General features: G+C 37.2%; 1 protein-coding gene across 2 annotated transcripts in view; it reads right to left on the reverse strand.

Moving 5' to 3' along the window:
* The window catches only part of AKAP6 (A-kinase anchoring protein 6), a 287,348-nt gene that overhangs the window by 179,428 nt on the left and 94,645 nt on the right, over nt 1-13,275 (reverse strand). For both annotated transcript variants that reach the window (XM_027791675.2, XM_027791676.2), the window contains exon 4: nt 8,901-10,667. In XM_027791675.2, the coding sequence (XP_027647476.2) occupies nt 8,901-10,667 (1,767 nt within the window). The remainder of the gene's footprint in view (nt 1-8,900; nt 10,668-13,275) is intronic.

Here is a 13,275-nt window from a genome sequence, read left to right on the forward strand (position 1 = left end):
AGCTGCTAAATGCATTGACCTCTGCTATATCATTGACATGACTTAAGATATAATGACCACGATTCTCCCTCAAAAGCAGAACGTTTAATACAGCATTTCCTATTATTCAAAGCTAATTGGTTAGAAGAGGTTAAGTCTGTCACCTCACAAGAGATATTATAATTCTTTGACCCATGAACTTGCTTCACAGTTAAGATTTCTGAGTTTAAAAACAGGGAAAATGGTGACTGCCACTATTTGCTAAATATGGCAGCAGTGAGGAGAAATTAATATTCACCACCTCTTTTCTTTACTCCATTATTATTCCTCTAGTTTCCTAATTTAGCCTCCTGTTATGCACTTGGTTCTTCTTCACCTGCAGTCTCCAAAGAAATCCTGTCACTATTAGTTCCTCCATTAATTGCTTTTCCTTTGCTTCCTAATTCATGTGCCTTCCCTTTTAGCTAGTTTCTTTTTTCAGTGTTCTCCAGTGGACATTCCTTTACACCCTTTTTAGACCCTAATTCTGGCTTACTTTTGTCATCCCAAAATCGGGATATGTTTACAGAGTAAAATAAGAACAGTCTCGTCTTTTTTATCTTCTTATTCTTTATTTTTTACTCCAGAAGCTTCACTGTTTCTAATAAATTTAGTATTTTTTCTTGCCTCTGTGTATCTCAGCAGAGCTGTAGGAGATTTGCACTGCAATGCATAAATGAGGTTGAACCTAGTTTGGACTTACCTGAGCTAATTTTATGCTACCTGCCATAGTTCAGTTGCTCCTAATAGTGCAGCAGTATTAACATTTTAAAGTATTTGTCTTTAGTCTTACACAACACAGCAAGGAAACATTTGTGTAGTCAGATGCTGGCAGATCAGTAAGGAAGAAGCAGTTAGTAATATTAAATTACTGTGACTTGAACATCTACACTGTCTACTACCAAAAATCTGTTTGCTTGCTGGTCCTCCCCTCTGTCAGCCTGGAGAGATTCCAAGCATTGTCCAAGGGAAACCAGAGGCAAATCTAGCCCTTGTTTGGGTAACCTTACTTGACCTGCATGAGAATCAGCATTCAAAATAAGTCTTTACTAACAATAAAGGAATATTCAGATAAGATTCCAGTTTGATTTGCTAAGGACAGCTCAGTTGTTTGTGAGGACTGTCATCTGTGCTCCAAAACCTAAAAGGATGAAAAAACAATTTTTGCCTTTCTGGTTGCTTTCAAGATAACTTTCAAATACCTGCATAAGCATATAAACAGTCTGAAACAAGCCTCTGAGAGACAGTTTCCTGTCCATATTTACCACAAATTATCTTCACTCTGATGCCTAATGATGACAACTGTGATTTAAGAGTCAGCATTATTTAATGTTTCATTCCTGATCATAACATACTGGAAAGGATGAAGGAATGAAAACCAGTTGCTGTCAAAATATATAAAGATACACGAGAAAAAGATATGAACACATTTTGAGAAGTTATGCAATAATCTTACATAAGTGGACTTGATCTTTCTCCTCAGGTTAATCCTCTCTAGACCCTTGGACATTTTTCTTGCTCTGACTCATCTCCAGCACACACACATTTTAAGGCAATGATGCGTTAACAACAGTAGATAGACTGGAGTTTGATTTAGGTGGAAATTAGCAGCAATGTATTATTTAAATAATTAAATATTTAGAATAGAGCATAGTGATTTTGGTATACTGTATCTTTCTGGAATATCCTGTACCTCCTTACATAAGATACATAAAACATAAGTACCCAAGAGCCTAAGTATATTATGTAATGGAAGAGCTGGACCTTAAAACATTGGGAAAGGCATATCACTATGAAAATAAAAATCAATGAGCATGCTGTCTCACTGCTCCATATTTACTATATTTTAAGGGAATATTAGAAAGCATGATTTTAATTTCAATAGTTTTGTGTTTAATAACAGTGACACTTCAAGGAGTCCTAAAATCAATACAGTAAGTAGTTGACAGGGTAGCTCAGAAATATTCTCGAACTTTTCACAACGAACCAACCCTCTCCCCAGCACCTGCCCCCATAAAACAGCAGTTATAGAGGATTCAGACCTGAGCAACACAAGAAGATTCCTCTTAAACCACCATACATACCCTGAAGTAAATTTTCAACAGCTATTTGACTCTTTCTGTCTGTTTTGAAAGCTAGTGCCATCACTGAAAGCTTCCAAACCTCCTTCAGTGGTTTCTGAGTGCCTTTACCTCCATGAGAGAACTGAAAGCTGTGAACAATCCCAGATAATAGAGTGTATGCACTGATAGAAAGGAGTTGATAATATGATCATCTTAAAGTCAATACTGATTAGTTTTCCAGGTTATCACTGTGTGCCTTTTAAATCTTGAGCCTCTACTGGCTTTCTGAGTAAGTCACCTGGCACTCACTGCTCACCTTCGAGCCTGTCCTTTGCTGCAGAGAGCAAGAAGTCCACCTCTTGCAGTCTCAGCATTCCTTCTCTCCATCTTCAGCTTGGTTGCACCCTTTTGACTATTAGCAGAGATCCAGAACGTAAGAAATAATCCTTGACCAATTTATAGGAAGTTTCCAATTCACAAACAAATAATGTGGATGGCTGTGGTGCAGATGTGTGGCTAGGCTGTGATACAGATGATTAAGACGTGACTCTGGGTTGTAAAGCCAATGGTCACTCAAAGCTGAGCTGGGTGACTGCATTAGAATAGGAGGGGCTCACAGAGTGCATGCAAAAGCAGCTGTTCCTCGGTTCTTCTAAGCTGTTAGCCATCCCTGAGCTGAGATGTGGTGTCCAGCTATGTACACAACAAGAGAAAATTGTGAGGCTTTCTGCAGCCAAAGGTCTCACATCAGATGTGAGCCAAACACTGGATGCAGACATATCCCTTACAATCAGTTCTAAATACCAGTAAAGACATACCCTAAAATCAGTGCTACTAAAATTATTTGTGAGCAGGTTTTTTCTATTTCTCTCTCTTCCTCTCTCTTTTTTTTTCCCCAGAAAAATTATTTGGAATGACTGCCAAATACTGAATGTAAAAGAGTCCCTGATCTAAAACTGCTCACTGCCAAATCATTCTGAGATCTTTACACTGGAAATTCAAACAGCTCTGAACAAGCATATGCTTCGCAATAGATGTGTTTCATTAAGGAGGCATAATTCCTGCAGTCAGGCTTAGATGTAAAGTTACAAATTCAGAATTTGTGCAGCTCACATAGAAGTTCTGTTTTCGCAAAGATCACTGGTGACAAACTCGCTCAGATTATTGGTGGTGAAGCCAATGCCAAGGAAAAGTGAATGTACTTGGAGAAGCTGTTTAAAATTCAAGCAAACTGTCAGGAGCTAAGTGTTTTGGAGGAACAGAAGGTTCACTGTATTTCAGAATCATCTTCTAGTAAAGAAGCATTTGTCTGAATAAAAGTGAAAGTTCCATATGTATCCTACATTACTACTTAATAATACTTTAACCAGCTTGAAAACTGAGCAATGAACTTTCAAAGCAGGCGAGTATCATCAGACTCGACTCCCAGTACAAAAATGTGAAGCGACATTTTCAGTTATGCTGCACAAAGCAGCAAGACTGCTGAGAAAACTGCAGAGTTGCCAAGGAATTTCTGGATCTGATACCTCTTTCAATTACTGTTTTTCATAAACTGGTTATCAACCAAGAGCAGTATTTTAATCTAAACTGTATGAAGCAGTATAAGTAAGATACAGAGATGAACAAATTTTGGCAAGCACTCCATGTATTAGGAAAAATACACAGCCCATTTCTTTTAAAAGGGTCACTATTAGAAGCACCATTACTAAGTTATTGAAAGCAAGAGGGCTGAAGGGAGCACTGCAACACTTTAAAAATCCCTTATCTGGTAATCCAAAATAAGGCAGTCCTCTTCCCTGGTGATTACCTTTGCTTTTTCCACCTGTTCTGTCATTGCTGATTTCAGTTCTGGTTTTTCTTTGCTACCAAGCCCCATCAGCATCACCAGGTCTTATTAGTTTTTCACTATGTTAGCCCCAGAGCCCAAACTTCATTTGTCCTCTATGCATGCTTTTCCCCCTAACGATGAAAATCACCTCCAAACACAATAAACTGTGCTTCCCCTAAAGCAATACAGCTTCCACCTTAACGGTACTCGTGTGTTTTCAGTCCATTCTCTGCCCAGAAGCAACTCAAGTCCCCTTTCAATCTAAACACCACAAATTCTTTCCCCTTTGTGTCAGTTCTCCAAATATTTTCTAACCAGCTGGCTCTCCACTGCCCAAATGTACCCCCAGCCATATTTCCAATACACACACTCTCTACCAAGTCCATTAACCATTTGCAGAAGCCTACTGTTTAATCACTTTTTGTGACTACCCTCTAAAAATGCAAATCTTTCCCACCTAAACACACAAGCTATTTGTCATACTAACAAGGCTTAGCACTGATATTGCACTCTCCTTTGCACACTGCACCGATCCTTAGTCCCTCCTAGACAGGAAAATTATTCACATTACTCCAATAATTTGGAAAAGGAGTCTTTAGTCTCTGCTCTGCTGAGGCATCTTGGGTTCAGAGGGGATAAATGGTTGCACAAGGGTGAGGCGTTCCCTGACTGGGTCCTGGTAGGCAGCAAAATCTTTTTTTCCTGTCTCTTTGCTACAGGATCCCTGTGGCATGGTCTAACCCATAGCAGAAAATCATGCAGAGCAGAATTATTTTATTCCCTTAGCACATCAAGAACGTGGTAACCAGTGCCAAGGCTAACTGGGCTTCCCAGACATAATACAAAGCCAACAGACTTGAAGGCAAATTCATGAAATGTGATGAGCTAAAAAGATGGGATCGATAGATATCAAATTGCTTCTTGCAGAGGAAATTTAGCTGCCTCTTACAGAAACAGAGTCTGTGATAAAACAAGCTATGAGTCTGTATAACAGGAAAAAATCAGCAATTTGCTCCATACAATTAACCCTGAGGCCTGCAAAGCAAACACATCTTCGTTTAAATGAATAGTGTTGCAAACGGGAAAATTTCTACCCTTTACAATAGTGCCCTCAAAAATCAAGTAGACGGGAGTATCAGTGACCCCAAATTAAAGCACAAAGATGTCGGTATAGTCACAACCCTAGTATCGCTTTCTAGAGAGGGAGATGGAACTGCCTGAACAAGGTTTATTGTGATTATTACAGTATTCACGTAAGATAATTGAAAATCATTGTCATTAGATCAGCCCAGGATCATTTTTTTCTTCCAGTTTTTCAGTTTGCACATAAAAGGGGGAGAAAAAATCAATTATTTAAGTTTTCTTACAGAAAATAAATTTTAAAGCATTCTGAACCCAATACTATGGAGTCCTGGTGTTACATATGAGAAGTGACAATCAACCATCTTCTTACAGCAAAAAGAACTCTGTTGACTTTACTTGTGAGAATGATGTTGTTCTATCTTTTTCCTCTCCAGTTAGTATAACAGAAGCTACAGAGCTTAATGTGCATTCTAAAAATTCATTTGGGGTGGCTACTAAAAGCTGAATGATACTTCAACAGTAAGAGAAACATTCAGAATTTGCTATGACTTGTTCTTACATTTAATTCCAAAAAGTAATTTCTGAAACATACAAGGTGCTGCCACAGAAATTGTTATGTACCCCAGAATGGAAATACCCAGTACTAAAGGCATAAGCACTTGCCAAAGAATTAGCTGCAGTAAAAGGCAAAATATGGTGAGAATATGCAGTACTTATTGCAAAGCAAGAAAGTGATCCTATGTAACAGCAAATGGGCAAGTCAAGCAGAATTCTGTTTGTAGGTGGACAGATTAACAGCATGATAATACACATGCAAGGGCATCTGCATAATTTGCAAGTATGAAACCCCACATTTTATCAGTTTCTACACATGACTATCCACCATATAACTGAGAAATGAATAAAGCTTCCAATAAATGCTTTTTGTTGTTTCTAAGCTGTTGTTATCTGAAAAAGAAAGGTTGTGTTATTTTAGTACTCTTTTACAATCTCAATAAATAAAATTATAAAAAAAAAATATTAGGCTAGACATTTGCAGCAGTGTAACTGGATTACTAATGGGCATGAGCATGCTTCTTCTGTCCTTAATTAAGCTCTCAATTCAGATCTGACTTCTTTAGCACAAAAGTACCACTAACAATAGTACTACTGAATTATTGCTAAGACATGTATTCATGCAATTAGGAAACTCCTTTTTGAGTTGGAGACTTCTTATTAAATAATGGAATTAATGTAAATGCCAGATGACTAATTTAAAAAGCAATGGCACACTTCTGATATGCTGCTTAGGGAATTATGAAACAGGAGATCTAGCAATTGAAAGGACTCAATATGTGACACAGGTATGGTATTTTATGTTAGATTTTGTTTACAATACTTCATAACATCACATAAGGGAGGAATTTTCTTTTTTTCTGTTACTTATGTCAAATTAAAGCACCTCAGCAAGACACCATAATGTTACTGAGGAAGAATTTACCTCAGTAAGAGCTCTTGTATTGAAAAATTGGTTATTAGTCTTACAAGCAGAAGATATAATTACTAGCAACAATGGGAAAACTCAGGTAAATAAGCAGCTTGGAAAAACCTTCTAGTTCTTTAAAATATTATAATTGCTTTGCCAAAATTTTTATTCAAAACTTTTATCTTGATTATTTTTATTCACTATTCAGGAAGTACATTTTCAAGCCATTGAGTGTAGCTAGCATACATCTTTCTTCATGAAATAAATATGAAACATTCTTGTGTTTGATTTTTAAGGGCATGGATCACTGAGCTATCTCTTCCTAGCAGTGCTCTTTGCATCTGGTCTTCTTTTTGTTTAAAGCCCTTCTAATTTGAGCCCCTTCCCACAACTCACTTCATAAGATTATTTTCAAACTCTGTGATCAACACTCCCCAAACATTCACCACAACCAGGAACACTGACAAATTGTGGAAAAAGCATCAGCAGTAGCAAAGTTCCTCAAGGACAAGAGCAGCAGCTGTAATCACTAGCTAGAAGGGTTTACTCTGGCCAGAGAGCAGCTAACTACCTTTAATTGCTGTCACAAGCTCAGTTCACTCCCCAGAGAAGGTAAGGAGAAGATGGGTACGGAGAAGTGGGTGTTTACAGCTGCAGCCAGCTGTTAGAGCTGGTTCTTATTCCTCCATCCTGGCAAGACTGAACTGTAGCTGCAGGGAATCACACAAAGACAGATGACCCCAAAAAGAAGAATTAACTTTTCCAAAAGTTTGAGAAAAATAAACATGATGATTTGAGAGGGTGATGCAAAATTTCTCTGCCATCTGCTTCTGGCCAAAAGGATGCTAGTCAGCATCTAGTGGAGGGAGTTGGTCCCTAGACACTCAACTAAATCCATTCCTTAAACAGGCTCTTGTAGTATCATTTGAAAGACACCATGTTACATATTCACAAGCAGCTTTGATGGGATTTGTTGCTTGCACAGAATGAAGGGGTCTGTATCCGTCAGACTCATCTGGACTAATTTTCAACACTACACAAACTTAAGCACAGAAATAGCTTGCACTTATGAAGATGGTTCTTTCATCAGAGCCCAGAAGATGAACCCCAGCCATCAGGATGGAGGGAACAACTTGAATCATTAAACGCTGCCCTTTAGAGCTGACCGTTTCAAGGCTGACAGCTGCTGCTCCCTCTTTTGTTTAAGAATTTTCTCTTTCTGTGTTTTCTACTCTGACTTTATCATCCAACATTTCTAGCTCAACTACTTTTCTACTAGTTATAGTACTTGGAATGCCTTCAAAAGTTATAGAAATCATGCATCGTAAGAAGCATTTACTGAAGTAATAGCTATAAAACCTTTTTTCTTAGCTCTTACAGAGCTTGATAAAACAGAAGATAATACAGAGACCAGATTTAGCATTTAGATGCCAAGATCACCCTTTAATATATATATCATGAGCTTCAAAGGATTTTGAAATCTAATAGAGATGAAGCTTTCTTTTCTGACAGCCATTTTACTAAACTATATTGCGGATGGACATGAAATGTTCTGCATAGGAGAGTTCTGCTCTGCAATGGTAAGGAAGACAAACCCATCAGAAAACTGAAACAAAAATTTACTATGAATGTAAGCTAATAATTATATTATTGAGATGTCTAGGTCCTTATTTGATTATTCATTCAAATTCACCTCCCTTTCCAAAGTTTATCTTTTTACTCGGAAAGATCTTTCATAGTGTTAACTACTGCAAAAGTTTCCATTTTTTATAAAGAGGTATTTCTGAAGAAGTGATGTCAAAAGCCAAGAATGAAATCCTATTAAATTTCTCTTATTCAGAAAGGATTATTTAAGAAAAAACAAAAACACAACAAAACCAAAAAAAACCCCAACAGTTGCTGTGCTTAGTTCCACCAACACTGGAGGGAATATACTCGCTGTCAGGGAAAAGACCTGATTAAAAAGAAATGTGATTATTATACATGATATGACAGGAATCAAGAAAATTATTATTCTATTCTTGGACTAAAGAATTTTTTTTTTTTTTTTAAGATAGTAGGCAGATGATATTAGGTATAACTTCATTCAAATACAACAAAGATCCCTGATTTTCCAATGTTTATTTTTCACGTCATCTTAAAAATAACTTATGTACCTGATCTTGGCAAAAAGAAACTGTATTGATTAAAATAATGTTTTGCCAAGGGTAAAGGCATTGGTGTAAGTAAAATAATGTAGGCAAATTCTGTATAGTTAGTTAAAGTTACCTGCAGTCTATTGGAATTACAGTTGCTGCTGTTTTCTACTTCTAACAGTCACTAGACAAGACCATTCTCAACATTAAAAGAAAACAAGAAAGCAACTCCACCCCTGTCCACACCTCCATCTCCATATACAGTCTTATCAAGAACAGAACAGAACAGCACAGGATTACTGCTTTACCTCAATTTTCTCCCATACGGTTTCATAATTCTCTTGATGTTGTATATCTTGCATCAGTTGATGAATTAAAGCTGATTTATTTGAGGCAGAAGTCTCATTCTCAGTGGACTGAGTGACAGCAGTCCTTTCTGACTTTTTTTCAATGTATTTTTTAACGCAAGATACAGGCATACAAAGTTCTTCATCAGAGAGAATATCACTGAGAGGCCCAGATTCAATACTGTCACCTAAAGAGGATACTATATCACTGGAAGAGCTTGGTGAAATTCTACCCATCTTTTTGTGCTTTTTGGTCTGGTATGTTGGATACATTTCTGAATCAGAGTTCATTTCTGACAGCTCCCAGTCATCAATGTTTTGAATTGTTTCTCTTCTGGGCTTTTGGGGCAGCAACTTTGTCAGATTTTCTAGTTTTAAAGCTAATACTTCAGTCTGTTTGAGATGTGAAGGAAGTGCTAAATATTCATCAGATCCATACCAGACCTCACCATCTTTACTGTTTTTTTGAGTGTAGCTTGGGGTTGAGAAGCTTTTATTATTCTTTCTTCTCAGTGGAAGAGGTGATGAGTTGTTAAGCTCAGAACCAGCTGAGGAAGCACTCTTCTGGCTACGTGTTGGTGAACTGAAAGACTCATTTTTACCTTGTGATTGCCCATTTGGGTCTCCCTGGTTACAAGAATCTAATGATGCAGGAGAATCTGTTTCCGTCTCCTCCAGAGACTGAGAGTTATGAGAAGAAATTCCATTCTGTAGAGAAGAACGTCCTCTTTTTTTGACTTGTATTGATGGACCTCCAGGTGCTCTGCCAGCTTTCACTTTCTCTGGAGCATCATGAGGCTTCTTGTGTTTTGATTTTTCTTTACTGTTATAGAAAGCAGACTTTCCTAGACTTATGGGACTGCCCTTAAAGTGATTATTTATTGTGTACTCAAGATTTCTGTCACCTATTGTATTTAAGCAATCATATGACTGACTAACTGCAGATGGACTGTTAGTGTAGGGTGACTGTAAAGCTAGGCAAAGCTTGGACCTGTCTGGTGGATCTAACAATGAGGGTGTACTTCTACTCATTTCATTTTTAACTATCTGAGAGATTTGCCTTTTAAAATCATTGGCTTCCATATAATCTTTAAGCACATCATCTTTCAAAAATAGACCTCTTTTTGGCAATGTAGGCTGTGTAGGGGAGTCTTCATTATAGTTAAAGCAGTCTCTGATGGACCTCTTAGGAGTTGAGTTTTCACATTGAGAATGGTTGATTTTTTCCCTGGTGTGCTGTGGAAGATTGGATTCTGCTTTCTTTACTGTGGAAGCTGGTTTGCTGTCAGTAGGTAAAACACCATCTTCAGATGGTCCTTTAGGAAGAGAGGAGTTCACAGAAGGAGATACTAGCGAGTGCTCATGCAGTGCTTTCCTGTCTTTGCTTTCTTCTCCATCTTCCACTGGAAAAGGTACATGGGTTTCTTTCTCATGTAATGCTTCATTACACTGGGAAGCGATGGAATCAGTTGCTACTGCAAGTAAACCCACACTTCTAATAAGTCCTGGAAAGTCCTTATCCATCTCACTGTAGTTCCAGGATTCAAATGATTTTGCTTTCCCTTGGCCAGAGGTCATATCATCCAGAGCACCAAGCAAATCCTCACTAGGACTGTAGTCAGATAGTTCAAATGCAGTAATACCACAATCCAGTGACAAGTAATTTTGAGAACATTTGATGGTTAACTGTCCAGAATCATCAACTTCAGTTAAAGAGTCAAGACGGTCCTGAAATAGACAAAGAAATGGTACTTTTTTAGAAAATTAATTTGCATATACAGCACACAAAGTACCAAACTGTCAGCTTTTATGTTTTCCTAACACCTAGAAAAGCATTTATCACTGACCTGCCTCTTCTGGCAGTACCCTGTAGATAAGCAAACCATTCCAAAGTGTTTGGGAATAAAAAATGGCACCAAACTGAAAAATGCTTAGATTCAGTCAGGTGTGTCAAGTTACCTAAAAATATCAACTCACTTTTCTATTGGTATTCTCCTGCTTAAATTCTGTTCTCAGTTCTACATACTCTGTAGGGGGGACTCAGAAATTCCATACAGCAGACTCATATTTCCTGTGCTAACAACCTCAAAAAGGAAGGAGGGGATCCTGGGGACCGCTGACTGTATCAGTCAACTTGTTAATCTTGTGTTCTGAGAAATCTATCATTCTCTACTGTCTTTCAGTTGATTGCCAGAATGTTTTTTCCAAACACCACCTTACAATGACAGACATTTCTTCCTGTATTTGTGAGATAAATGTTGTTAACTACATGTCACTTGTAGCATTATGAACTGAGGATGGATTTATCTGCTGGATATTTGGAGCACAAATAGAGAACAACTCAAGGAAAAGAAACTATAGCCAGTTTTCCTAAACCTCTGGCCTGCTGTGATCCCTTGACAGCATCATCTCAATGGACATCCTTCAATCTCAGAAATGCAGATATAGCCAGAGGACACATCTCAGGTGGCAAATAAGATTTTAAGATTGAAGTCACATTAATGTCTATAAATCGGTGACTTATTTGAAGGATACTAGAAAAAATCTGACTACATTAAGATCCAAAAGCAGCCTGATATTATAACAATCACAGAAAAAATTATGTTCAGTCAAGAGTTTATAAGCATATTTTTAGTAGATGAACACCTAGGCAGGTTTCAACTATTCCCAGATCCTAGCACATGACTTGAAACCTGAATGCAGGATCAAATAATGCTGAAACAATTTCTGTTCTTATTTACACTGGTATACATTTTAAGTAACTCCATGAAACTATCTAGAACAAGAGTAATTGGCAGAGCACATCAACTGAACAAAAGAAACTGAAAAGCAGAATTTAAAATAAAAAAGCCAACATTAGCCCAAGTGCTTACAGAAACTACTTTAAAAACATACAGGGCAGAAACTCATGGTTTAGGGTTCTAACTTTAGGTGCCTTAATCAGTGTACTGGTTTTCCGAGGTATGGTTTTCATAATAGAGTTCTTTAAAGCAAACTCTTGAGTATCCACAATAGGTGCTTGTCTGAATTATTCTCTGGAATAAGCTTGTCTCACTACACTGCCTAAATCCATAGTTTAAGGACCTTGAGCATCACGGCTGAAGAAGATTCAATAACCCCATAATCTCTTCATCTCGCAATAAACCATTTGGATTTTGGTCTGAACAAGAATAGCGTCAATAAAGAAGGCTATTGCTTGCCATCTTCTATAAGCATGTAATGTTTGAGTCCTGTACTCTGTCCACCCCACTTATATTATTCAAAATAAAAATGCAAAAAATCCTCCAGATAAAAATATTATTTATTTATAGAAAAGATTTATTAGAAAGTTATTTATTAACCATAATCTTGGGCACTGGAAATATATTTTATTTATCACCATTTACCCAGATGTAGAACCTATGCCACAAATTGTACATTGTCGATAGTCCAGAATTAAAAGAGGAAGTTTCTATAAATCTGTCAAATTTATATATTGAAGCTGCATTTAATAAGGAAAATAATGACCAAACAATGATCAGTATTACAGCTGCATTTTCCCTCTAATCTCAGGAAAAGATTAGAAACTGTAAAACCATATATAAATCAAAATCTTTTCCAAGGCCCTAAGGGCCTTCATTTCTCCCGAGTAATGAGCTCCATTCCTCCGTCTCTTAAAAATGTGTTTATTAACATTAATAAAATTTACAATCACATGCATTAAACCATCTTGCTTCATCATTTTCCAAGCAGTCTCTTAAATGTGTGCTTCAGAGGAGCATTATTTAATGCCAGTATTACCATGTTTTTGTTTTGTTTTTTTTTTCAGAAAAGCATTGTATTTAGTTATTTGCATGGCTACCAATAGGAATACCTTAGTTCAAAAAATATGTTCCTTTTCACATAGTAATGCTTCCTGTAAAGCTGTGTAGGCTGTTTCCAATACTTTCTTGTATTTTTATTTAAACCAGGACAATTCTGCTGGTTTTGGTTTCTTTTTCTTTTTTTTTTTTTAACTCTTTCAAATGAGCTGATTTAATTTTTAAGATATTCCTTTTGTGACTTTACCAACTGTTTGAGAACATAAGGATTCACTGCATTTTAGCATAGCCTTGTACTGATCCTTTCTCTACTTCCTGGCTTTAAAAATTTGAAATGAAACTCACAGGCTAGGTTCAGCTGGACAGAACTCGGGCCACACAGAACTCATTTTTCTTCCCTTCTTACCTATCTCTGGGTAATTCCTGAAGGAGAAATGGTCCTCCAGAACCTTAACTCTCTGAAGTTTTTTATTTAAAAAAGTGTTTTCTTAATTTGGCGTCTCCATAATGGCAGGCTGCTTGCCTCACTGGTTCCG

Source organism: Falco peregrinus, chromosome 1 (assembly GCF_023634155.1).
Source record: "Falco peregrinus isolate bFalPer1 chromosome 1, bFalPer1.pri, whole genome shotgun sequence".
Taxonomy (NCBI): Eukaryota; Metazoa; Chordata; class Aves; order Falconiformes; family Falconidae; genus Falco; species Falco peregrinus.